Genomic DNA, 27,251 nt, shown 5'->3' on the forward strand with positions numbered 1-27,251 from the left:
ATCATGCTTTTCTGGATTTTTTGTAAACCTTGTAAAACATTTTATTTTTGTATTAAACTAAAAAACAGCACTTGGTACAGAACATTCCAGAGAAGCGGAAATGTGCAAAATAGGTAGAGAATATCTGTGGCATGAAATACATTTTAGTTTAGTTTATTTGAGCAATTCACATTGAATGCTCAAAAGCAGTAGGCTGAACCAAGAAAGCTTAAAATAAATAATGAAGCTGATGAATTTAGTTTGAAGTTGTCGGTCCGTGCTAGCTGCTACATGTTTAGCACTAAGGTGGTAGCAGAGGCTAGAGGATTTTTTTTGTGCCTTACTTTTCGTAAGTAATTAATCGCAATTAACACGATAAAATCCCAGCACTAAAATATATATATATGTATTCATAAATAGTGCATTACATTTAATTACAAATATACCCTTTTTACCTTTTTTGTATTAAAGAATCTGGATGTTGGGACATGTAAAGTCTCAGGCAGTGTTAAAATCATAACACCATGTTATTATGTCCAATCCTTTATCAGTGCAACTCCCTTCAAATTTATGAATATTAGACATCTATTGGTCAAAATCAATGCATTTCTCATTCCATTCAGTGTCTGATAGACCAGCGGTTCTCAACCACAATTTGCCACGGTCATTAAATTGCGACCCACTTTTTTTTTTTTTTTAGAATTCAACCAACCAAATTCATTTTTTCAAAAATAGCTGTTTTATAATTTTATTATGTATATAACATTTTTTAATCAGAATCAGAATCAACTTTATGGACCAAGTAATGTATTGAATACACACGAGGAATTTGTCTTGGTGAACTGTGAACTAAAGCATAAATCTATATATTTTCCTGTGCAAAATGCATTTCACAGCATGCCTGTCAAAATAAAAGACAAACCTAACATGACAGACAAATAGATATTAATCCATTTTTGACCAGATGTCCACGACCCACCCAGTACAGGCCCACGACCCACTTTTGGGTCCCGACCCACCGGTTGAGAATCCCTGTGATAGACTACTGTTCTGATATTCATCTTGAACAGTGTGTCGTCTCGGGTAATTGATCTTTCCAGGAATACTGCAGTCTTATGCACTTATCTAAAAGCATCTTATCATAACAAGAAGAAAAACCCAGGAAATACCTGGCCAGGAGAATCGATTAATACGTTATTCCATAAGGCGTAAAATACAGGGGGGATGGGGGGTTACAACCCCCCCATTATTTAAATCCAACTAATTCAACCCCCTCAATGTTTTTGTCCAAACATAAATTCCAAAACATTTAATTTAACATTTCCTACATTGATGTGTGATGTATTTTACAACCATTTAATGACAAAATAAGTAACACATTTATAAGACGCACCCCTCTCCAGCTGCACACTTGGTAGCTTCCATCCCTTACAGGTGAAAAAGGCAAAAGTGGCACATATTGTGCAGTCGTTTGTTAATAAATGAACCTGTGTAGCATTTTGCATCATCAAATCTAACCCAGAATTGTCTTTCAGGTCAGACTTAATTTTAAATAAAATTGAGATTTATACTGTATATTTTGAAAAAAAATACTGAGATGAGTTCTGGTCCATATCGCTCAGCCCTAGTAGGAATGTTCACAGCATTTCAATGTCAACAAAGGTCGGCCTACCAGATTCTAATCACTGAATTGTATTTAGTAAGAGGTTGACAAGTATCTATTTTAGATTTTCTGTACACTTGTCTTAAAATATAATTAATACTGAGCTTGCTTGGGGTGGTGGGACGACTCGTAGCGGGCACCAGAAAAATTCCCATTATTTCAAATCCAAAACTTGACAGGAATGCCCCACACACGAAGCGTTCGCCCACCCCTCCTCCTTTCACCCTCACTCAATAGCAGGTGCATGGAGGGGTCAAAAGTTTGCTGTGGCTGCTGCTCAAATGTTTGCAAATCCCTAATTAAATATACACTGATATTTTTTTTTTTTTTTTTTTGCATTTGTGGCATTAAAATGTAGTATGTGAGCATTGAAAATAAAATGGCATTAAAAAAGCATTACATTTGACTTGCTTCTGCCTGTATCAACCCTGTAATTCTGTGATGTAATTGTTGCAACATGAAATAAAAAGAAAAGAAATACAGTTTGTTTTTTCATTATGCACTGTTGTGACCGAAGTGTGACTGAGTTCAGTAAGATTATCGTACCAATGTTTTCATTAAGATTTTTTACTTGTTCGTGAGGCTAAAATGCACCAGAATGCAGGAAATTGCATGCATTTTGTAAATTTTTTTCTGATTCCCGACCACCCCAATATTCAAACAAACACTTTGCCTTTACATTATTCTAATACGCATCTAATCCTTTTGTTCCACGGTAGCATCGTTAGCCATCCACCATTTCCTATAACTCCTTCCTGCACTTTAGCAGTGGTTGAAACTAGGGATGTAACGATTAATCGTAAGGCAGTTAAAAATCGATTCATAGGTATCACGGTTCACATCGATACTATGAAAATTGAATCGCAGTACTTTTTTTAAACAGCTCTCTTGTCCAGAAGCGTAGTAAGCGGGCAGAATCTGCTACTACTTTCTTTCTGGCCGCCATCTACTCTTAAACATGTTCATAAATGATTCCTTACCCCTTTAGCACCGAAATAATATCTGTAATATTACGTGAATATCTGTAAAAGTCACATTTTTCTATTAGCTCTGTCTGCTAGCACATAGCATCTCTTCTTCACTGCAAGAATATCTGCATGCCAATCGACCACTGGGTCACCAGCGCCCTCTGCTGGTCGAAACAAATACAATGCAATGACTGTTTTTTTTTTTTAGAGTCCAATTGTTAAGGCACAAAATACATTTTCAGTTGCACTTTTAAAAAGAAAAAGAACTATTATGCAGTTCTGCATTGTTTACTACAGAACCAATTAATAAGCTTCTTCTTCATTTGTATTATTTCTTTTTTTATTTCATTCAATATTTATTTTTAGTTAAATTGCATTGTTTTGAACAGTTTATCAAGGGATTCTTTTGGCAATGAAAAATAAAAGGAAAATAGTACAGTATTTTTCAGTTTTTCCCCCAAAAAAATAAAGGAATATTTTTCAGTCATCATTTGTCTACAGAACCATTTTGTAAAACAAATCATAAGAGAATTGTATCGTGAACCCAGTATCGTGAATCGAATCGTTTCGGGAGTTGAGTGAATCGTTGCATCCCTAGTTGAAACCTAGCCGCCTTTCAGAAACTTATTTCCACAGCTTGTACCTGAATTTGAGTTCTAGCCGCTACATGATCCATAAGGACATGAGTGAGGGCTGCACTGACTGCTACAATGAGAGCCTTCCAGGATCTGTCAATTTACTTTGGCCATCAAAGACACTTCTCACATCATTTTCATTAAGTCTGCACAAGCTGATTGTGTTCAAGAATTTGTTCTTTGTCGGTTCTTTTCTTTTTTTTTTTTTTTTTTTACCTTGTCGATGTGAGGGTGCCAGTACTCGTCGTGTTGGGTCTTGGCTGCTGTACTGTTGATTCGCGAGAAGAAAGTGGGTTTGGTGAGATACATTAGTGTGGGGTCGAGCCCAAAAGTCTCAGCGATAACCGCCTGAATCCGCCCACGCACGTCACTGAGGATAAAAACAAAAATAATTCAGCTACAAGTGCATAAGAAACAACTACACAAAAGCAACTGCACTAAAAGAAAACAAAATTAGGAGTAATCAAAAATGTAGCTTTTTTTTCATTAATTAAATATAGATGCCGCTGAGAAATTTCAAGGAAGTACAAAAGCATTGTATCTAGAAAATAAGACAAACAAAATAACAAACAAAAATAAAATAAATCAAGCCAGTTTTGCCTTAAAAAAAATCTTATTTCAAGAAATTCTAAGGTTAAGCCCAATACGAGCAGATCCACAGTATAACTGTGGATCTACAACTGATGTGGGTGCAAAAGCCACTATTGTGAACCCAGGCGCCGCCCCGGGCTCAAAAGACCAACCGATTAAATTAATATTTTTATTCAGCTATAGTGAGTAGGTTGGATTGAGAGAAGAGTGAATATAGAGGTATATTGAGTAATGAGTAGCTAGTTAACATAGCATAGATTGTTCATTGGAGATTTTATAGTATAGACTGGGGCGTGTCTTAACTGCTCCAGGAGCCCCGCCCATAATCAAGGCATTTTTTTTTAATTTACCTCTTAGTGGCAGGTCAGGAGAAAGCAGGGGTTTAGTTACTCTTTAATTGTTCAGAGCACTTGTCTACCTCCAAAAGGGGAAAACAATCATTTAAAAGGTGATAATGATTTTAATGCAGAAGGAAGATGGTTTTCCTAAAGCTGATCTGGTACCTTAAACTGCAAAGCTCTGGCAAACCTTAAATATTTATGTTCCCGTGGAACATTAATCAGTGTAATATTTTTTTTCTAAAGTCTGATCTGATCTAAACGTCTGTTTTACCTCGACTGAAAGTGCAAAACTGTATAAAATGATGTGTGTTACCTGTAAAGTTTGAAATCCTCTGCTGTAAACACATCGCTGATCTGATCCCCAAAATACCTGTCACAGGTAATCACAAAGCCAGTCAGACACATCAGGCAGATGGATAGAAAAAAAACAGCTTTTAGTGAGAAATGTGCATGTTACGTTGTCTTTTCCCACCTGTAGATATTGACAAACTGTTTTCCCATTGACAAAGCTCCAGAATGCAGGTCCAGAATAGAAGCCTGCAAGGGTGGAGAGAAACAAAAACATGGTGCATTAGATTCTCTTCCCAAAATAATCTATGTCTTAGGTTCAAAGCTCTGGGGTGGACACTTGGGTGTTTTTTGCGTGGAGTTTGCATGTTCTCACCATGCTTGTTTCCTCCCACAAAGTTGATTAGGTGGATTAGAGTCTCTCAATTGCCCGTAGGAGTGACTGGGAGTGTGAAACGTTGTTTAAGTTTACGTTGTAATAAAAAAAAAAAATGGTGAATGGTTGTCTGTTGCCCTGTCCAAGGTGTACCACCACCTAGCGCCTGATGCCAAGTGGAATAGGCACCAGCAGACCCCTCCCCCATCTTTGAATAGTTTCAAAGACAGAGAGAAAGTCTCCCAACTGCTTTGAAAAGTCAATGAAATCCTGTATATGATGTCTCTAGCTCAGATCACTCCATCAATTATCTATGAGCTGAAACATACAGGGATATATATATATACCATGTATGACATGGGAGCAAGAGAAAAGGGGTGAAGTTAGTGTTGAAATACAAAAGCAACATACAGGGTTCCTATAGCTTTAGTCAAATCAAATTCAAGACTTTCTTTTGTCATTTGAAAGCAAATATAAATATATAAATATATATATATATATATATATATATATATATATAAAATGTAAGACTTGGAAAAAAAAAATACATAAATAAATGTAAGACTTTTGAAACAATGATTCAAGACATTTTTAAAACAATTAAGGCCTTATTTTTAGTTTCATGAATGTAATGCTTTTAAAGACTTTTTGAGGATCCACGGCAACCCTGAACATAGTAATTCAATTTTTTTTATAGCTTAATTCATCTTCTATACATTTTGTAATTTAACCAACAACAGGTTTATTATAACCCCCCCCCCACACACACACACACACACACACACACACCCACACACCTTTTAGAATAAGAATATTATATGATTGAATATAAAATTAAATAAAAAAATAAAATGGAAGATATTGAAAAAATAAAGCCAAAAAAACCAATATATATTATATTGAAGGTTTTAGATGCAGTCCTATAAAATACAATATTCGTTTTCTGGCTGTTATCGGACCAATATCCGATATCAATATCGGACCGGGACACCCCTACTTGCATGTTCACTCCAACTGAAATGAGACAAACCCTAACCAAGATTTGCAATCTGTGCAACAAAATGTTATGGTCCACAGAGTCAAATGCAGCACTGAGATCTGACTGACATCCATCAAATATTTTATTGAAGGTTAAGAATTGACTCAGTTGTTTGAAGACCACCTTCTCAATGATCTTGGCCATGAAAGGAAGGTTGTCGATTAGTCTATAGTAGACATGGGCAACTGGGCACCCAAAGCAAATCCCCAAAAACTGGAATTCAAGAAATTGGTAGGAATATGAGACCCAACATAATTCACAATATAAGTCCCGAAACACACAAATTGGCAGCAAAATGCACAATGTACACAAAAAATTCCAAAAGAAATGCACAAAATGACTCATAAAACATACAATCACAACAAAGACAGACACAACAATCACTTAAACAAAATGACCACAAGAACACACAAAAACAACAACATGTTACAGAATAGCTCCAAAGACACACAAACTATTAGCAAAATACACAAATTGACAGAAAAATACCGAAAACAACAACAAAAACACAGAAAGTGACCCCAAAAAGGCACAAATCAACAAACAATAATGCATAAAAATACATGAAACTAAAACAAAAACACACAAAAAACTTTTTTTTACAAAAAACAAACATAATGACCCCTAAAACACAAAATGAATAAAAACAAAGAAAACATCAAAACCAAAGACAAAGACACAAAAAAAGACAAAAACCTTTTGTCCCGTATTTTAATGCTCTGATTGGTCATTATTCTAAATGCTGACATGAATGCTGATCATGTGGCCCTCAGATAACATACAATCACATGTTTGTGGTTGTGTTAGAGTTACCCATCCCTGGTCTATGGTTAGCCAGTATAGAGGCATCCACAGTGTTCTCTTTTTAACAGAGGTTTCACAGCAGCTACTTTCAGGATTTTGGTACGGTGCCTGACTGGAATGAGCAGTAGATTATCTAGAAAAAGATCAGTCACAATAAAAGGATGATGTACTCACTCCTCCCTCAGACCCAGCCAGTGCCAGCCCCCTCTCTGCCAGCCTGTGAGTCAGAGGCAGGATAAGGTCAGATTATAGCGGCAGAAGTTTGCTTATTGTGAGGGAAAGGTGGAGCTGTTTACCTCCTGAGAACATGAGCCTCGTCCCTGGTCACCAGGCTGTCTATGATGGCACGGCCACACTTTTGAGGTGTGCATCCTGGGGGAGGAAAATGAGTGGTGATCTCAGAACAATCTCAGAGCCTTGGGACGATCCACATCCATCAGATACAGAAAAATGTATTTGCAAACAAAGAAATCTGTAACTTTTCAGGTCAATCCTCTGGGTTTCTGTTGATATATTTTCTCAAAGTTCTCCTGCAGTGTAATCTGTAGACTCAAACACACACGCCATACATTTAAGGCTGATACATTTCCATACTGCATCTTAATATTTTCATAGTCCAATAAATAAAAGACTTTTGGAAAAGCCATAATATGTAGGACAGAGCAAGGCTTTTCCTAACAATGGAATTTTCTAGATGGTTGTGCAAAAGCTAAATTACACCAAACAAATATTAAGGTTTAATTTGAAATATTTTGTAATCCAGTCATCCCACCAATCCAAGTATTCAGTGTGAACAGAAATAAATACCACGACTCTCGTGGTGGTTGAACCTAAAAGTTGCATCTCTTCCCATTATCATTATCATGATATACACTAGTGTTATATTGCCATCTAGTGGTTGGATCTATGATGGCAAACTTAATTCCCAATTGAGGGTTTTTAAAAGTCAGACATAAAAAAACCCTAATTCTGCATCAAAACAGTTTGTCTGGCACTGGTATATAATTGGTTCAATACCACCCCAGCAAGAGATTAAGGTCTATTCATCTATTCAGACTTGCTTTTAATGGTTAAAACTACTTTTAATAGTTAAACTTTCATTATTAGATGTACTCTTTTCTATTTATCTGTACTTCCATTGTTAAGTGTTTGAGCTTTTTGAAAAGCTCTATATAAAAATAAAGATATTATTATTAATACTATTATTATAAGGTGACAGAGATTTGGGTCTCACCTGCATAACGTTTGTAGTTCTCATAGTCCTCGGAACACTTCACGGTGAAAACTCTGGGCTCAGGAGAGACGATCTCACCCTGTCCTACCAAAGTCTCTGTGATGTCACTGTCTGAAGTGGTTACATAGAGCCATGTGGCTCCGAGGCACACATTCACGGCCACCAGCAGCAAGGCTCCGAGCCAACGGGAAGAGCGCCACGAAGATCCCTGCCTCAAAGCGTTACCTCTGAACAAGACAAGGCAAAAGTAATACAGTTATGAGTCAGACTAAGGAGACAAGAAGATCCATCAATCAATCATCTCAGGGTTATTTTTGGTGTATTTAAAGATTACAAATTAAAAGGATACAAAGACATAACAACTGAAAGATTACAGTGCCTAATATAAGTAGGTAAACATAATATAGTGAGACATCTCACTCATATTACTCATAGAAACGGGGTTACGAGAGTAGGGGTGGGAACCTCCCCATACGATACAAAGCTCACCATAACAATTAGCTCACAATATGACGATACTGCGATTATAGATATAATCATTATAATGGTCAGAAATCACAATTTTCATTTTATACCTCTGAAAGAAAACTCATTGAAAAAGTGTCCTATGAACAGTGACACTATTTTAGTGCAACATTTCTGTAAATAAGTGTCAACACACCAATGTAAACAAATAAGTGTCTCCAATAGTGCTTTCTGTAAACAAAAAATAGGGTCTTTCTTACCAGTGACACCATTACAGTGCAATATTCCACTAAACAATATATTGGTTCCTTCAACAAACAGTGACATATTTTAAAAATAAAAAAAATGAATAAATCGATACTTAGCGTGAGCATATTGATAAATCTGTAATTGTTTTATTTGATTCTTATGTTATCCTGTCATTTTAATGTAATGTAAATGTATTTCTGTTCAGTGTTGTAACTTTGCTGCCTCTTGGCCAGGACTCCCTTGAAAAAGAGGTTTTTAATCTCAATGGGATTTTTTTCCTGGTTAAATAAAGGTTAAAAAAAAAAAAAAAAAAAAAAAAAAATCAATAGTGCGAAAAAATATCACAATATATCGGCGTAATCTCGCAGTGAGTGGTTAATGGGAAGTGCGTCACGAGAATTGAGCAAAACAAAATAATTCAGTACACTAATAAAACACTATTGGTGAGCATTTTTCACTATAGATCAATTTAACTCGCGTTTATATTTTTTGTTCAGTATAAATATTGACTTCCAGGGAGTGAATAATAATGCACAGTTATTTTTCTTTAAATATTTTTGTTTATTTGACATCACTTTGTAAAAGCTTGTTTTTGCCTTGACATTAAAAAGTTTTTTCCAATAAAGTTTTGCGTGAAAAAAGACACTTTTTTTTTACCGGCTTGATTTAATTATTTATTATAGCGATAAAGGGTAAATCATCCATGGGGTGAATATAATTAACATAAAAACACCTCAAATGCTGAAATGACCATATATACATGCAAATAAATGTAATTATGTCTGCACTACACACAAAGTATTATTATTAAGTATAGGACTGGCACATTTATCTGATGCTAACAACTAGCCATCCACCAAAACAGCACTCCAAAGAATATGCAAAGTACAGAAATATTAACCAATGACAACACAATGATTTATAATGCATAAGTTACAGATGGTGCCTTTTATGTAGACCGATCTTCAGTTCACGTTTTTATTTTTTTATATTTTTTTTATTTATTTAATTAGTCTTTTATAACATGCAACAACTTCCTCAGTTATACAGTTATAATGCACAACATTTACAAACATGACCACACAATACAATTCAATAACCAAAACTACATAAAAAAAAACACACACACACAAAAAGAAATATATAAATAAAATAAAAACATTGTACAAGGGGTATTTTTATTTTATAAATTAAACCTTATTATAAAATTAAATTATTTTCTTGCATGAACATTTTCAATTTTGTCTCGGAATATTTGACCATGGACATTTAGCATATTTGCATTTGTGTGTATTATATTTTTTATTATAAATTATTAATCAAAAATTTACGTTTTTTTTTTTTATTTTTAAGGTAGATGCCAAATTTTAGTCATGGTAACTCAGGATAAGTTAAAAATGTGTAAAAACTGTGAGCAAAGTTTGTAACTTGAGTAATAAAAATATCAATAATAAACTGTGTGTGTGTGTGTGTAATTCAGAATTTAATTTGCATTAGGAATTGAGTGTTTACAAGGTTAGTTTAAAGAGGATTTAACTTTTATTCTGAATTAAAGATGAATTAAAGTTCCCATGTTAACCATCCATTTAAGAAAAAGCAACTTAACCTCCCACTTTTCTATAGTAAGACATACTTCCTACAGGCACTGCACTAGTTATTAGAAAACAACAAATCATATTTAGAGTTCCATATAGATTTAACCATTTCAGTCATAAAATAAATGTTTTGTTGTTTCTACATTTGTTTTGCATATGTAACAATTGTCCACATCCAGTTTAAATATTTTATTAATAAAATCATTTGATAGGTAAATGTCATTTAGAATTTTGAAGTGGACGATCTTTATATTTTGGGGAATAAGAAATTTTAAATATGTTGTTCTGATGGTTGAAATTTCAGATTTATTGTAGTTTTTAAAAAATAACATCCGGGTATTCTGAAGCCGTTTCTGAGACAATGCAGTTACACTTTTCTGCCGCTAGATGACGTCAACAACACACGGATAAACATTCATTTATTTACACCCCGTTACTTAAACCTATCATGTTTATGTTAAACAAACAAACAAAAAACCAGAAAACGACTGACCATAGTCATTCATAGCCGTGTTTCGATTTACTGTGTCAGAGTGAGACCGTTGTAAGAAGCTAACACACTAGCTAGCTGTAGCATGCTAGGATTGACAACTGAATCCCTTCAACGCATGCGCAAAAAGTTGCCGACAGTTGGCCACGCCCACAAGGGATATAAAAGCCGTCAGTTGATGTTTTCAGTTATTCATTTTGAGGAAACTTGAATGAACACAGCAAAGCAAGATCATCTCTAAACAAGACTTGAAGTTAACAGTGGAAACATGTAAGGAGATAAAAAAAAATACTGAAAATAACTTTTCTGATAAAACAAAACCTTAACATATGTAATTTTTAATTGATTTTAAATATCAAATGACAACAGAGTAAAAAAATATGTTACTTAGATTCAAAACCAATTGTTTCATTAGTTTAAAACCAAAAACAGGAAAACTAGAAAACCATAAACTTAAAAAAAATGGTATATTTCTGATTGGTTTTAAAATTTAAAATAATAATGATAACATATTATAATGTTTTGTTCGTTTGTATGGATCTAAAGATATGCACTTATGTATTCTCATCCTCATTGCAGTGTGAAAACATGATCATACAAGGCAGATCTTCAGAAAAGTCTGACCCTGGGTCAGTTGGGAGTAACCCCCCATGGCTGAAGACTGCAGTCTGCAACAGTAGACCCTCAGAGCCACAGGAGAAAGGTTTGAGCAGTGTTTTTACTACTGGTATAATTTTTTAAGGATGGAGTTTCTTCATACATGCTCTATAACAGTGTTTCTCAAGTGTACCCCTTAACCATCTTTAGCGGTAAAATAACAAATATCTATCATCTAGTTTATTTCCTTCTATTGGTTTCATTGTTAGGCTTCCTAATCAATGAAAATAGGAATGTAACGCTTAATCTTAAGGCAGTTAAAAATCGATTCATAGGCATAACGATTCACATCGATGCTGTGAAAATTGAATCGCAGTACTTTTTTTAACCAGCAGAGGGCGCTACCCAGAAGTGTTGGCGGCGAGCGAAATCTGCTAATACTTTCTTTCTGGCCGCCTTCTACTCTTAAACATATTCATAAAGGAGTCATTACCCCTTTAGCACCGAAAGAATATCTGTAATATTACGTGAATATCTGTAAAAGTCACGGTTTTCAATTAGCTCTGTCTGCTAGCATAGCATCTCTTCTTCACTGCAAAATATCTGCACGCCAACCGACCACTGGGTTACCAGCGCCCTCTGCTGGTTCAAACAAATATCTGACCTAAATACAGTAAAATGACTGTTTTTTTTTTTGTTTGTTTTTTTAGTCCAATTGTTAAGGCACAAAATACATTTTCAGTTGCACTTTTAAAAAGAAAAGTAACTATTATGCAGTTTTGTATTGTTTACTATAGAACCAGAATTTAAATAATAAGCTTCTTCTTCATTTGTATTATTCCTTTATTTATTTCATTCAAGATTTATTTTTAGTTAAATTGCATTGTTTTGAATAGTTTATCAAGGGATTCTTTTGACAATGAAAAATAGTGTAGTATTTTCCCCCCCAAAAAAAAGGAATATTTTTCAGTCATTTATATACAGTCCCATTTTGTAAAATAAATCGTGAGAGAATCGTATCGGGAGTTGAGTGAATCGTTACATCCCTAAATGAAAATATATGTTTTAATATTTTTGGTGAAGGCATCTGAGCCTTTTTTTGTCAGTATATTTCTACATTTATATTGGGTTTTTTTTTTTTTTTTTTTTTTTAATGGTAAAATGTGGGAAAGCTTGATATCAAACATATTTTAATATCTGTTAACTACATATGTGTAGAACTGTAACATGGTGCCCCAGTTTTGCATTAAATTATAATTGACAATTTTTATAGAATTTTCATGGCAATTACAATTACAAAGTCAATTATCTAAAATCAATTTAAATACAATTACAACAGCAACACATTTTTAAAATTACAATTATAATTGACCCCCAATTCTTTCAATTATAGCTAAATATAAATGGTGCTAGTTTGAAATCTTAAAATATTGCTTGTAAAAAGTTGAATGTAATTGCATTATAATAATGTGTGCTTTGTGTGTCCAGCTATGAACAGTAGATCTGGCATTGAAATGCCCAGGAAGGTCCTGTTCTCTCCTGACCGGCTTCTCCTAAAATGGGCCAGGGTCCATGACATTGGTGCAGGTCTGATGAACGCGGGGAACACCTGTTATCTTAACTCAGTTCTCCAATGCATCACCTACACACCACCGTTGGCAAACTACATGCTGACCAAGGAGCACTCCAAGACATGTAATTATGAACTTTTACACCATTGTTGATCAGTTTTGGTATATCTATGCGCTCCTTTCCAGGGTAATTCCTCTAATGCTAATGAGAATTTGCTCATCTTTTATTTTTGTAGGTCACGAACCAGGATTTTGTATGATGTGCATCATGGAAAACCACATCCTACAGGTATTTGCCAACTCAGGCAGAGTCATCAGGCCTACTGGTGTGCTCAAGGAGCTCAAAAGTAAGTGACACCAGCAAAGCTATAATATTGAAGCGTTGCAGGTCATTTTTACTAAGACGACATCAAAATCAACTTTTCTTGTGTTCAGCTTTACTAAGATGTTTTTTTTTTTTCCAATTGTAGCGATTGCAAAACACTTCCAGTCTGGAAACCAGGAGGATGCGCACGAGTTTCTGCGATACACAGTGGAAGCGATGCAACAGTCCTGCTTACCTGCAATCAAGTAAGTTTCATTCACCTTCCAGCATAGAGCAGGGACAATAAAAAATATAGGTTTTAATTTTTTTTTTTTTTTAATTGGTAAAATGTGGGAAAGCTTGATATGAAACATATTTTAATAATTGTTAACTACATTTGTGTGAAACTGTACATAGAACTATTACATGGTTCCCAGTTTTGCATTAAATTATAATTGACAAACTTTTTTCATAGAATTTTCATGGCAATTACAATTACAAAGTCAATTATCTGATCTCAATTGCAATATAATTACAATTATGAGAGCAACAGATTTTTTTTTAAATTACAATTACGCCATATTTGTAAATAATTATCAACTACGTGACTACAATTAGAATTGACCCGAACCCTGGTATCAAGTCACATGTTGTTCATTCTTGTTTGACACCATGTTTTGTGCTTCTTATAGACTGGACAGGCAAACGCAGGCAACCACGTTAATCCACCAAGTATTTGGAGGCTATTTGCGCTCCAGAGGTATGATATTTGTTACTTTTTTATATTCCAACATATTGTTTGTGTTCTCATGGTTTGACTCAACTACATACTGTACATGGCATTGATTTATTTTTTTTCCTTTTACAGTGAAATGTTTAAACTGCCAAGCCGTTTCAGATACGTTTGATCCTTTTCTGGATGTCACTCTGGATATTCAGGTAATTTGTTGGATTTAATCTGATTAACGTTTAAAAGATTTGTTCATCAGAACATGATCAGTTAAACTGTTTTCTCTTCCCATGCAGAAAGCTTCCACTGTGTCCGAGGCTTTGGAGCAGTTTGTAAAGGCAGAGCAGCTCGGTGGTGAAAACGCGTACAAGTGCTCAAAGTCAGTGAATAATTCTTTACCAAATGTCTGCTCTTTTTCTTTCTTATAATCATAGTAGTTTTCCAGCAAACTAATGAAACAATTGTTTCCTTCCATTAGATGTGAACACATGGTCACGGCCACTAAGCGATTCACAATTCAAGAGAGCGCCAACGTGCTGACTGTCTCTCTTAAGAGATTTGATGATTTCACTGGAGGGAAGATCTCAAAGGTATCCTCACTATGTGCAAACAGAAGATTATCTCATGTATTCTGTTGGTTTCCGACTGCTTTTAATTCCTGTTTTGTTTGTTAATCAGCACGTGAAATACTCTGAGTTCTTGGATCTACGTCCATTCATGTCTCAGACTGAAGGAAAGCCTCGGATCTACAGCCTGTACGCTGTACTGGTTCACTCTGGGCACAGTGATCGTTATGGTCACTACTTCTGCTACGTCAAGGTACTGGCACTGCTTTTTACCTGCTAACCCAGTGTTTGTCAAATGGGGGTACGCAATGGCAATACAGGGGGTATTTGAGAAAGAGAGTGTGAGGAAAATTAACAAATAAAAGCATTATTTTTAGTTAAAAATGATAATCATACTAAATAGGCAGTGGTTATCGGTTGCTGTATCAACATTCTATCCGTACGCAGCGCCCCCATTTGACCAGTTTAGGTCACGTGACTAAGACTAAACTTAACCCTAAAAGTTGTTGCGATATTGGGTTATAACCTAACCCTAAGATGTAGTTGTACTTTGGTAACCGTACTATTAGCACCAGGGGTTGTCTGTACAAATAGACACTTTCTACTAAATATTACCAGCAACTCACAAAATGACAACAAAAACACACAAATTAAGAGAAAAATATAGTGAATAATACAAAAAACAGACAAACAACAACAAAGTGGCACCAAAAACACATGTACTAAGAGAGAAAAATACTATTAACAGTAACACACAAAATGACAAAGATACATTATATTTAAAAAAAAAAAACACAAGATCTCTACAAAATACACACAAAAAACAGAGAAACATACAATACGGCATAAGAAGTGACACCAAAAACACACACACAGAGAGAATGATTTAATCAGTGATTCTCAACTGGTGGGTCGCAGACCTGTACTGAGTGGGACGTGGACAGCTGGTCAAAAACAAATACTAAATTTATCTCATGCTGTACTTATCTTTTATTTTGAAATAAACTTTCCATTTGACAGAAATGCATGTTGACCAGGAAAATATGTAGATTTATGGTTTAAAAAAGATTATATATGTGTTGTCAACGGCTATTTTTGAATAACAAAATTTGGTTTGAATTCTTAAAAAAAAAAAAAGTGGGTCGCAATTTAATAACCGTTGCAAAATGTGGGTCCCAGGGTGATACCAGTTGAGAACCCCTGATTTAAATAATACCAACAACACAAAAACACACAAAGTAAGAGATAAATTTACTGAATAATAACAATAACAAACAACAAAATACACAAAATGGTGATAGAAATGATTTTGATTAGAACATGAACTGAAAATATAATAAAGTGAATCTTGGTCTCACACCAGGTGGGAAATAACCAGCATTCATAAAAACCATAGAGATAAATCTAAATACTGTTTCATTCCACTTGTTTACAAAATTATATTCTTTAAAATGTGTGTTATCACTCATTTATTCCATCATTACGCTCTGTGCTGAAAAGTGTGTCAGGGTTGGGGTCAATTACATTTTTCAGTTACAATTACATTTTCAATTACATCTCAATTATGATTGCAGTGAACAGCATTATTTCCAATTACAAATAAATTACAAGTATTCCTTATCCTCAGAAAGTCAATTACAATTACACCATATTTGTAATTATTTATCAATTACTAAAGTTAAATTACAATGAATCACAATTACTGAGCCTGAAATAAATAACCTAATAAAAGTTAACCTTTTTTGTGTTAGCTTTCTGTTAGCATCTCTTATGACAACGGCTCCTAAATCAGCTGTAAAATACACTAAAAATAAATATATATATAATTTAATTTAATTTATTATCTATTGATTACCTCATTAGGCTTCCTAATCAATGAAATTATAGGTTTTAAAATTTTTGTGTGGGTGTCTGAGTCTTTTTTGTGTCAGTATATCCTTCGGTTTATTTATTTATTTTAAATGGTAAAATGTGGTAAAGCTTGATATGAAACATATTTTAACAATCGTACATTATGCGTAGAAATGTACATAGAAGTGTTAAATGGTTCCCCAGTTTTGCGTTAAACTACAATTGACAAATATTCTGGAATTTTCATGGCAATCACAATTACAAATTCTTAAAACTCAATTACAAGATTATATTACGCCATGATTGTAAATTAATGATCAATTACGCAATTACAATTATAATTGATCTGAACCCTGTCTTGTGTAAATGTCATTGAGAGCTATAGCTGATTGTGTGTGTGTTTTACAGGCGAGTGACAACCAGTGGTATACGATGAACGACACTTTGGTGTCAAAAAGTGACATCAGTGCTGTCCTGAAACACCAAGCCTATGTTCTGTTCTACAACAAGTAAGTGATGATTGATTATTAATCATTTAAAAAGGAAATCATTTCAATACTATTTTCTACCACTTGATTTAGTAGTTTTGATGGAGGAAAAAAATCCTGTAAAACGATGAATTAGGGACGATTCTTTCCAGGAAAATAAAAGTGGTTTTAATCAAGGCTGCCATGTTAATTGTAATTAGTAAAAATTCTGGTCGCTGTAATCGTAATTAAACATGGGTAATTGAAAATGTAATTGAAACTGAAAAATTATATTGACCACCTTATGTGTTTTTTTTGTATTTCAGGCAAGAGGCTCCTTTGACCTCCTCATCCCAGTCCAGTTTGACTCAGAAGATTCCTCCTCCTCCTCCTGCTGCTCCTGCTCCTGCTCCTGCTCCTGCTCCTGCTAATGTTAGCCACCACCTCTCCATTCTTTTAACTTCACCTAAATCTCTGGATCACGTTCTCACAACACGTCTCAATCTGCAGGTTTGCCTGGATGTCAGAGCACAGCCCTTATCCACCCAGCCACAAAACTCTCAGGACTCCAGAAAACAGAAGAAGAAGAATAAGAAGAAGGAGAAGAAGAAGGTGAGGAATGAGAACAAACAGTGACAGCTTGTATAAATCTCCCAAATGTATGTTGTATTGACTATTATTTCCTTTTAATGATGTCACATTTTGGTTCACACAATATTCTATTGTAGCCAAACGTGAAATGTCCTGGTACACAGTGAGCATGTGTAGTTAATGGACCCAATAGACTAAATTATTTGCATCACAAATAATATATTATATATATATATATATATATATATATATATATATATATATATATATAATATATTAGGATTTGTGTCATAAGTTTCATTTTTTTAGACCTGAAAGTTACACAAAAAAATGTAGTAAAATAAGAGATTTGTTTCAATTCTAAAACGCATTAATGAAGTAAAAATGCAGTGCATCATTATTTGCCGCTGTTATATTTCTTTAAAAAATAGAAGGCTGAATAGGAAACAATAGCCTTTTAGAAAGTTTTAATGATCAAAGGGAAACAGCTATCCAAACCAACCTACTGCGGAATAGAATGCACTAGCCATGCCTGAGTTTAAATACTGTCAGATATGTGGAAACAAAAGATATTCAACCAACCTGTCAACAAGAAGCAGTTTAAATGTCCAAAAGGCCCAATTTAATAAATACCAACCAAAGAAAAGCAAAGTGATAGAGTGATCAATGTTTGGACAGCCTTAGAAGCCAGAATTCATACAATTAGAAAATTCAGCAAGTTTCTGACCAAATTTAAAATCTTAGCCCTTGATCACTGTTACATCTCCTCTGAACTAAATGTAGACCCTGGTTCCTGAGGTTGAAAAGCAGATAGTTCCAGAAAAACATCCAAATTAAAAATCACACGATTGACTGATCCGATATTTGCAAAAAAAAAAAAAAAACAAATTTTTTTTAAAGGAGCAGATATATAGTGGGAAGTATCAAAATGTAATTTTGTAACCACTCCAAAAAACATTGAAAGGTGGCAGTGATGGCACGAGAGCTCAGGGTTAGATTGGGTAGCTTGTTTTTCCATTGATAAAAGTTCTGCATTTGCTTTGGTTATTTTTTTCTGGTAAAAACTTTAATATGATCATTTAAAATATGTTTTTGTGACAAAAAACAATGAAATCTGCAATATGGTATATTCTACTGTTTGTATTCACAGCTCTGAGGGTTTGGAGACAAAAAGATTTGAAGTTGAACTTAATGTCATGAATCCGTTAACTTGAATATAAATTTGAAATCGATAATGGGCACCAGTCAGACCACCTGGTGAGTCTGAGGCTTCATATAAAATGCTGTTGGTGTTGGCAGAGGGAGGAAGGGAAAAAACTCATTCAACTAGAATATTTGCATTTCCTGAAAAAACATTTTTTATTTATTTTTGTTTCATTAGTTTAAAACCAGAAACAGGAAAACTAGAAAACCAGAAACTAAAAAAAAAATGGTGTATTTCTGATTGGTTTTAAAAATCAAAATAATAATGATAACATATTATATTGTTTTGTTTGTTTGTATGGATCTAAATATATGCACTTATGTATTCTCATCTCCATTGCAGTGTGAAAACATGATCATTACAAGGCAGATCTTCAGAAAAGTCTGACCCTGGGTCAGTTGGGAGTAACCCCCCATGGATGAAGACTGCAGTCTGCAACAGTAGACCCTCAGAGCCACGGGAGAAAGGTTTGAGCAGTGTTTTTACTACTGGTATAATTTTTTAAGGATGGAGTTTCTTCATACATGCTCTATAACAGTGTTTCTCAAGTGTACCCCTTAACCATCTTTAGCGGTAAAATAACAAATATCTATCATCTAGTTTATTTCCATCTATTGGTTTCATTGTTAGGCTTCCAAATCAATGAAAATATAGGTTTTAATATTTTTGGTGAAGGCGTCTGAGCCTTTTTTTGTGTCAGTATATTTCTACATTTATATTGGGGTTTTTTTTTTTTAAATGGTAAAATGTGGGAAAGCTTGATATCAAACATATTTTAATATCTGTTAACTATATATGTGTAGAACTGTAACATGGTGCCCCAGTTTTGCATTAAATTATAATTGACAATTTTTATAGAATTTTCATGGCAATTACAATTACAAAGTCAATTATCTAAAATCAATTTAAATACAATTACAACAGCAACAAATTTTTAAAATTACAATTATAATTGACCCCCAATCTTTTCAATTATAGTTAAATATAAATGGTGCTAGTTTGAAATCTTAAAATATTGCTTGTAAAAAGTTGACTGTAATTGCATTATAATAATGTGTGCTTTGTGTGTCCAGCTATGAACAGTAGATCTGGCATTGAAATGCCCAGGAAGGTCCTGTTCTCTCCTGACCGGCTTCTCCTAAAATGGGCCAGGGTCCATGACATTGGTGCAGGTCTGATGAACGCGGGGAACACCTGTTATCTTAACTCAGTTCTCCAATGCATCACCTACACACCACCGTTGGCAAACTACATGCTGACCAAGGAGCACTCCAAGACATGTAATTATGAACTTTTACACCATTGTTGATCAGTTTTGGTATATCTATGCGCTCCTTTCCAGGGTAATTCCTCTAATGCTAATGAGAATTTGCTCATCTTTTATTTTTGTAGGTCACGAACCAGGATTTTGTATGATGTGCATCATGGAAAACCACATCCTACAGGTATTTGCCAACTCAGGCAGAGTCATCAGGCCTACTGGTGTGCTCAAGGAGCTCAAAAGTAAGTGACACCAGCAAAGCTATAATATTGAAGCGTTGCAGGTCATTTTTACTAAGACGACATCAAAATCAACTTTTCTTGTGTTTAGCTTTACTAAGATGTTTTTTTTTTTCCAATTGTAGCGATTGCAAAACACTTCCAGTCTGGAAACCAGGAGGATGCGCACGAGTTTCTGCGATACACAGTGGAAGCGATGCAACAGTCCTGCTTACCTGCAATCAAGTAAGTTTCATTCACCTTCCAGTATAGAGCAGGGACAATAAAAAAATATAGGTTTTAATTTTTTTTTTCAATTGGTAAAATGTGGGAAAGCTTGATATGAAACATATTTTAATAATTGTTAACTACATTTGTGTGAAACTGTACATAGAACTATTACATGGTTCCCAGTTTTGCGTTAAATTATAATTGACAATTTTTTTTCATAGAATTTTCATGGCAATTACAATTACAAAGTCAATTATCTGATCTCAATTGCAATTTAATTACAATTATGAAAGCAACAGATTTTTTTTTAAATTACAATTACGCCATATTTGTAAATAATTATCAATTACGTGACTACAATTAGAATTGACCCTAACCCTGGTATCAAGTCACATGTTGTTCATTCTTGTTTAACACCATGTTTTGTGCTTCTTATAGACTGGACAGGCAAACGCAGGCAACCACGTTAATCCACCAAGTATTTGGAGGCTATTTGCGCTCCAGAGGTATGATATTTGTTACTTTTTTATATTCCAACATATTGTTTGTGTTCTCATGGTTTGACTCAACTACATACTGTACATGTCATTGATTTTGTTTTTTTTCCTTTTACAGTGAAATGTTTAAACTGCCAAGCCGTTTCGGATACGATTGATCCTTTTCTGGATGTCACTCTGGATATTCAGGATATTTGTTGGATTTAATCTGATTAACGTTTAAAGATTTGTTCATCAGAACATGATCAGTTAAACTGTTTTCTCTTCCCATGCAGAAAGCTTCCACTGTGTCCGAGGCTTTGGAGCAGTTTGTAAAGGCAGAGCAGCTCGGTGGTGAAAACGCGTACAAGTGCTCAAAGTCAGTGAATAATTCTTTACCAAATGTCTGCTCTTTTTCTTTCTTATAATCATAGTAGTTTTCCAGCAAACTCATGAAACAATTATTTCCTTCCATTAGATGTGAACACATGGTCACGGCCACTAAGCGATTCACAATTCATGAGAGCGCCAACGTGCTGACTGTCTCTCTTAAGAGATTTGATGATTTCACTGGAGGGAAGATCTCAAAAGTATCCTCACTATGTGCAAACAGAAGATTATCTCATGTATTCTGTTGGTTTCCGACTGCTTTTAATTCCTGTTTTGTTTGTTCATCAGCAAGTGAAATACTCTGAATACTTGGATCTACGTCCATTCATGTCTCAGACTGAAGGAAAGCCTCGGATCTACAGCCTGTACGCTGTACTGGTTCACTCTGGGCACAGTGATCGTTATGGTCACTACTTCTTCTACGTCAAGGTACTGGCACTGCTTTTTACCTGCTAACCCAGTGTTTGTCAAATGGGGGTACGCAATGGCAATACAGGGGGTATTTGAGAAAGAGAGAGTGAGGAAAATTAACAAATAAAAGCATTATTTTTAGTTAAAAATGATAATCATACTAAATAGGCAGTGGTTATCAGTTGCTGTATCAACATTCTATCCGTACGCAGCGCCCCCATTTGACCAGTTTAGGTCACGTGACTAAGACTAAACTTAACCCTAAAAGTTGTTGCGATATTGGGTTATAACCTAACCCTAAGATGTAGTTGTACTTTGGTAACCGTACTATTAGCACAAGGGGTTGTCTGTACAAATAGACACTTTCTACTAAATATTACCAGCAACTCACAAAATGACAACAAAAACACACAAATTAAGAGAAAAATATAGTGAATAATACAAAAAAACAGACAATGACAAAGTGGCACCAAAAACACATGTACTAAGAGAGAGAAAAATACTATTAACAGTAACACACAAAACGACAAAGTCACATTAAATAAAATAAATTTTAAAAAAACACAAGAACTGAAAATATAATAAAGTGAATCTTGGTCTCACACCAGGTGGGAAATAACCAGCATTCATAAAAACCATAGAGATAAATCAAAATACTGTTTCATTCCACTTGTTTACAAAATTATATTCTTTAAAATGTGTGTTATCACTCATTTATTCCATCATTACGCTCTGTGCTGAAAAGTGTGTCAGGGTTGGGGTCAATTACATTTTTCAGTTACAATTACATTTTCAATTACATCTCAATTATGATTGCAGTGAAAGTCAATTACAATTACGCCATATTTGTAATTAATTATCAATTACTAAAGTTAAATTACGATGAATCACAATTACTGAGCCTGAAATAAATAACCTAATAAAAGTTAACCTTCCTCTTGTGTTAGCTTTCTGTTAGCATCTCTTATGACAACGGCTCCTAAATCAGCTGTAAAATACACTAAAAATAAATATATATAATTTAATTTATTTATTATCTATTGATTACCTCATTAGGCTTCCTAATCAATGAAATTATAGGTTTTAAAATTTTTGGTGTGGGTGTCCGAGTCTTTTTTGTGTCAGTATATCCTTCGGTTTATTTATTTATTTATTTTAAATGGTAAAATGTGGTAAAGCTTGATATGAAACATATTTTAATAGTTGTACATTATGCGTAGAAATGTACATAGAAGTGTTACATGGTTCCCCAGTTTTGCGTTAAACTACAATTGACAAATATTCTGGAATTTTCATGGCAATCACAATTACAAAGTTAATTATCAAAACTCAATTACAAGATTTTATTACGCCATGATTGTAAATTAATGATCAATTATGCAATTACAATTATAATTGATCTGAACCCTGTCTTGTGTAAATGTCATTGAGAGCTATAGCTGATTGTGTGTGTGTTTTACAGGCGAGTGACAACCAGTGGTACAGGATGAACGACACTAAAGTGTCAAAAAGTGACATCAGTGCTGTCCTGAAACACCAAGCCTATGTTCTGTTCTACAACAAGTAAGTGATGATTGATTATTAATCATTTAAAAAGGAAATCATTTCAATACTATTTTCTCCCACTTGATTTAGTAGTTTTGATGGGGAAAAAAATCCTGTAAAACGATGAATTAGGGACTATTCTTTCCAGGAAAATAAAAGTGGTTTTAATCAAGGCTGCCATGTTAATTGTAATTAGTAAAAATTCTGGTCACTGTAATCGTAATTAAACATGGGAAATTGAAAATGTAATTGAAACTGAAAAATTATATTGACCACCTCTTTTTTTTTTTTTGTATTTCAAGCAAGAGGCTCCTTTGACCTCCTCATCCCAGTCCAGTTTGACTCAGAAGATTCCTCCTCCTCCTCCTGCTGCTCCTGCTCCCTTATCCACCCAGCCACAAAGCTCTCAGGACTCCAAAAAACGGAAGAAGAAGAATAAGATGAAGGAGAAGAAGAAGAAGGCGAGGAATGACAACAAACAGTGACAGCTTGTATAAATCTCCCAAATGTAAGTTGTATTGACTATTATTTCCTTTTAATTATGTCACATTTTGGTTCACACAATATTCTATTGTAGCCAAATGTGAAATGTCCTGGTACACAGTGAGCATGTGTAGTTAATGGGCCCAATAGACTAAATTATTTGCATCACAACTCTGTGACGTGGTAGCTTTCTGTGAATGGGAATCCAACAATATTTATTGAATAATTCTTGGTTGAATATATTAGGATTTGTGTCATAAAAGTTTCATTTTTTTAGACCTGAAAGTTACACAAAAAAATGTAGTAAAATAAGAGATTTGTTTGAATGCTAAAACGCATTAATGAAGTAAAAATGCAGTGCATCATTATTTGGCCGCTGTTATATTTCTTTAAAAAATAGAAGGCTGAATAGGTAACAATAGCCTTTTAGAAAGTTTTAATGATCAAAGGGAAACAGCTATCCAAACCAACCTACTGCGGAATAGAATGCACTAGCCATGCCTGAGTTTAAATACTGTGTCTGATATGTGGAAAAAAAAGATATTCAACCAACCTGTCAACATGAAGCAGTTTAAATGCCCAAAAGGCCCAATTTGATAAATACCAACCAAAGAAAAGCAAAGTGATAGAGTGATCAATGTTTGGACAGCCTTACAAGCCAGAAGTCATACAATTGGAAAATTCAGCAAGTTTCTGACCAAATGTAAAATCTTAGCCCTTGATCACTGTTACATCTCCTCTGAACTAAATGTAGACCCTGGTTCCTGAGGTTGAAAAGCAGATAGTTCCAGAAAAACATCCAAACATCCATATTTCTGATTGGTTTTAAAAATCAAAATAATAATGATAACATATTATATTGTTTTGTTTGTTTGTTTAGATCTAAAGATATGCACTTATGTATTCTCATCCTCATTGCAGTGTGAAAACATGATCATACAAGGCAGATCTTCAGAAAACTCTGACCCTGGGTCAGTTGGGAGTAACCCCCCATGGCTGAAGACTGCAGTCTGCAACAGTAGACCCTCAGAGCCACGGGAGAAAGGTTTGAGTGTTTCTCAAGTGTACCCCTTAACCATATTTAGCGGTAAAATAACAAATATCTATCATCTAGTTTATTTCCTTCTATTGGTTTCATTGTTAGGCTTCCTAATCAATGAAAATATAGGTTTTAATATTTTTGGTGAAGGCGTCTGAGCCTTTTTTTGTGTCAGTATATTTCTACATTTATATTGGGTTTTTTTTATTTTTTTTTTAATGATAAAATGTGGGAAAGCTTGATATCAAACATATTTTAATATCTGTTAACTACATATGTGTAGAACTGTAACATGGTGCCCCAGTTTTGCGTTAAATTATAATTGACAATTTTTCTAGAATTTTCATGGCAATTACAATTACAAAGTCAATTATCTAAAATCAATTTAAATACAATTACGACAGCAACACATTTTTAAAATTACAATTATAACTGAACCCCAATCCTTTCAATTATAGCTAAATATAAATGGTGCTAGTTTGAAAACTTCAAATATTGCTTGTAAAAAGTTGACTGTAATTGCATTATAATAATGTGTGCTTTGTGTGTCCAGCTATGAACAGTAGATCTGGCATTGAAATGCCCAGGAAGGTCCTGTTCTCTCCTGACCGGCTTCTCCTAAAATGGGCCAGGGTCCATGACATTGGTGCAGGTCTGATGAACGCGGGGAACACCTGTTATCTTAACTCAGTTCTCCAATGCATCACCTACACACCACCGTTGGCAAACTACATGCTGACCAAGGAGCACTCCAAGACATGTAATTATGAACTTTTACACCATTGTTGATCAGTTTTGGTATATCTATGCGCTCCTTTCCAGGGTAATTCCTCTAATGCTAATGAGAATTTGCTCATCTTTTATTTTTGTAGGTCACGAACCAGGATTTTGTATGATGTGCATCATGGAAAACCACATCCTACAGGTATTTGCCAACTCAGGCAGAGTCATCAGGCCTACTGGTGTGCTCAAGGAGCTCAAAAGTAAGTGACACCAGCAAAGCTATAATATTGAAGCGTTGCAGGTCATTTTTACTAAGACGACATCAAAATCAACTTTTCTTGTGTTTAGCTTTACTAAGATGTTTTTTTTTTTCCAATTGTAGCGATTGCAAAACACTTCCAGTCTGGAAACCAGGAGGATGCGCACGAGTTTCTGCGATACACAGTGGAAGCTATGCAACAGTCCTGCTTACCTGCAATCAAGTAAGTTTCATTCACCTTCCAGTATAGAGCAGGGACAATAAAAAATATAGCTTTTAATTTTTTTTTTTTAATTGGTAAAATGTAGGAAAGCTTGATATGAAACAGATTTTAATAATTGTTACCTACATTTGTGTGAAACTGTACATAGAACTATTACATGGTTCCCAGTTTTGCATTAAATTATAATTGACAATTTTTTTTCATAGAATTTTCATGGCAATTACAATTACAAAGTCAATTTTCTGATCTCAATTGCAATTTAATTACAATTATGAGAGCAACAGATTTTTTTTAAAATTACAATTACGCCATATTTGTAAATAATTATCAATTACGTGACTACAATTAGAATTGACCCTAACCCTGGTATCAAGTCACATGTTGTTCATTCTTGTTTGACACCATGTTTTGTGCTTCTTATAGACTGGACAGGCAAACGCAGGCAACCACGTTAATCCACCAAGTATTTGGAGGCTATTTGCGCTCCAGAGGTATGATATTTGTTACTTTTTTATATTCCAACATATTGTTTGTGTTCTCATGGTTTGACTCAACTACATACTGTACATGGCATTGATTTATTTTTTTTCCTTTTACAGTGAAATGTTTAAACTGCCAAGCCGTTTCAGATACGTTTGATCCTTTTCTGGATGTCACTCTGGATATTCAGGTAATTTGTTGGATTTAATCTGATTAACGTTTAAAAGATTTGTTCATCAGAACATGATCAGTTAAACTGTTTTCTCTTCCCATGCAGAAAGCTTCCACTGTGTCCGAGGCTTTGGAGCAGTTTGTAAAGGCAGAGCAGCTCGGTGGTGAAAACGCGTACAAGTGCTCAAAGTCAGTGAATAATTCTTTACCAAATGTCTGCTCTTTTTCTTTCTTATAATCATAGTAGTTTTCCAGCAAACTAATGAAACAATTGTTTCCTTCCATTAGATGTGAACACATGGTCACGGCCACTAAGCGATTCACAATTCAAGAGAGCGCCAACGTGCTGACTGTCTCTCTTAAGAGATTTGATGATTTCACTGGAGGGAAGATCTCAAAGGTATCCTCACTATGTGCAAACAGAAGATTATCTCACGTATTCTGTTGGTTTCCGACTGCTTTTAATTCCTGTTTTGTTTGTTAATCAGCACGTGAAATACTCTGAGTACTTGGATCTACGGCCATTCATGTCTAAGACTCAAGGAAAGCCTCGGATCTACAGCCTGTACGCTGTACTGGTTCACTCTGGGCACAGTGATCGTTATGGTCACTACTTCTGCTACGTCAAGGTACTGGCACTGCTTTTTACCTGCTAACCCAGTGTTTGTCAAATGGGGGTACGCAATGGCAATACAGGGGTTATTTGAGAAACAGACAGTGAGGAAAATTAACAAATAAAAGCA

The 27,251-nt window shown here is 34.6% G+C and overlaps 2 protein-coding genes across 6 annotated transcripts in view; one reads left to right on the top strand and one right to left on the bottom strand.

Moving 5' to 3' along the window:
* The window catches only part of ogfod3 (2-oxoglutarate and iron dependent oxygenase domain containing 3), a 60,757-nt gene that overhangs the window by 17,756 nt on the left and 15,750 nt on the right, over positions 1 to 27,251 (bottom strand). Inside the window, exons 2-7 of the mRNA XM_028475780.1 lie at positions 7,919 to 8,145; positions 6,981 to 7,056; positions 6,859 to 6,901; positions 4,650 to 4,714; positions 4,491 to 4,547; positions 3,462 to 3,615 (exon numbers count right to left, since the gene is read on the bottom strand). Of these exons, the coding sequence (XP_028331581.1) occupies positions 3,462 to 3,615; positions 4,491 to 4,547; positions 4,650 to 4,714; positions 6,859 to 6,901; positions 6,981 to 7,056; positions 7,919 to 8,145 (622 nt within the window). The remainder of the gene's footprint in view (positions 1 to 3,461; positions 3,616 to 4,490; positions 4,548 to 4,649; positions 4,715 to 6,858; positions 6,902 to 6,980; positions 7,057 to 7,918; positions 8,146 to 27,251) is intronic.
* Positions 10,895 to 25,343, top strand: LOC114481206 (ubiquitin carboxyl-terminal hydrolase 42-like). 5 transcript variants are annotated; one of them, XR_003676219.1, is made up of 15 exons: positions 10,895 to 10,987; positions 11,297 to 11,420; positions 12,803 to 13,009; positions 13,122 to 13,232; positions 13,356 to 13,455; positions 13,882 to 13,949; positions 14,058 to 14,128; positions 14,216 to 14,298; positions 14,398 to 14,509; positions 14,598 to 14,738; positions 16,745 to 16,845; positions 17,130 to 17,235; positions 17,314 to 17,415; positions 18,941 to 19,065; positions 19,672 to 19,801. XR_003676219.1 is itself a non-coding variant. In XM_028475776.1 (14 exons), exons 2-14 carry the CDS (start codon positions 11,306 to 11,308, stop codon positions 18,548 to 18,550), a joined length of 1,323 nt encoding a protein of 440 aa, XP_028331577.1. In that variant the 5' UTR covers positions 10,895 to 10,987; positions 11,297 to 11,305; the 3' UTR covers positions 18,551 to 18,648. The 5 variants fall into 5 exon arrangements, 3 of the variants coding, with proteins under 3 accessions (XP_028331577.1, XP_028331578.1, XP_028331580.1); XR_003676220.1 differs by having other exon boundaries at positions 17,130 to 17,217; XM_028475776.1 differs by lacking the exons at positions 18,941 to 19,065; positions 19,672 to 19,801 and adding an exon at positions 18,545 to 18,648.

The sequence above is a fragment of the Gouania willdenowi genome, chromosome 19 (genome assembly GCF_900634775.1).
Source record: "Gouania willdenowi chromosome 19, fGouWil2.1, whole genome shotgun sequence".
Taxonomy (NCBI): Eukaryota; Metazoa; Chordata; class Actinopteri; order Blenniiformes; family Gobiesocidae; genus Gouania; species Gouania willdenowi.

What these genes read in the sequence shown, in the direction of transcription:
- LOC114481206 (XM_028475776.1), top strand. Translation starts at nt 11,306, where the DNA reads ATGATCATACAAGGCAGATCTTCAGAAAAGTCTGACCCTGGGTCAGTT. An exon ending in CAAGGAGCACTCCAAGACAT is followed by an intron (nt 13,010 to 13,121) that starts GTAATTATGAAC and finishes TTATTTTTGTAG; the next exon opens with GTCACGAACCAGGATTTTGT. An exon ending in TGTGCTCAAGGAGCTCAAAA is followed by an intron (nt 13,233 to 13,355) that starts GTAAGTGACACC and finishes TTCCAATTGTAG; the next exon opens with CGATTGCAAAACACTTCCAG.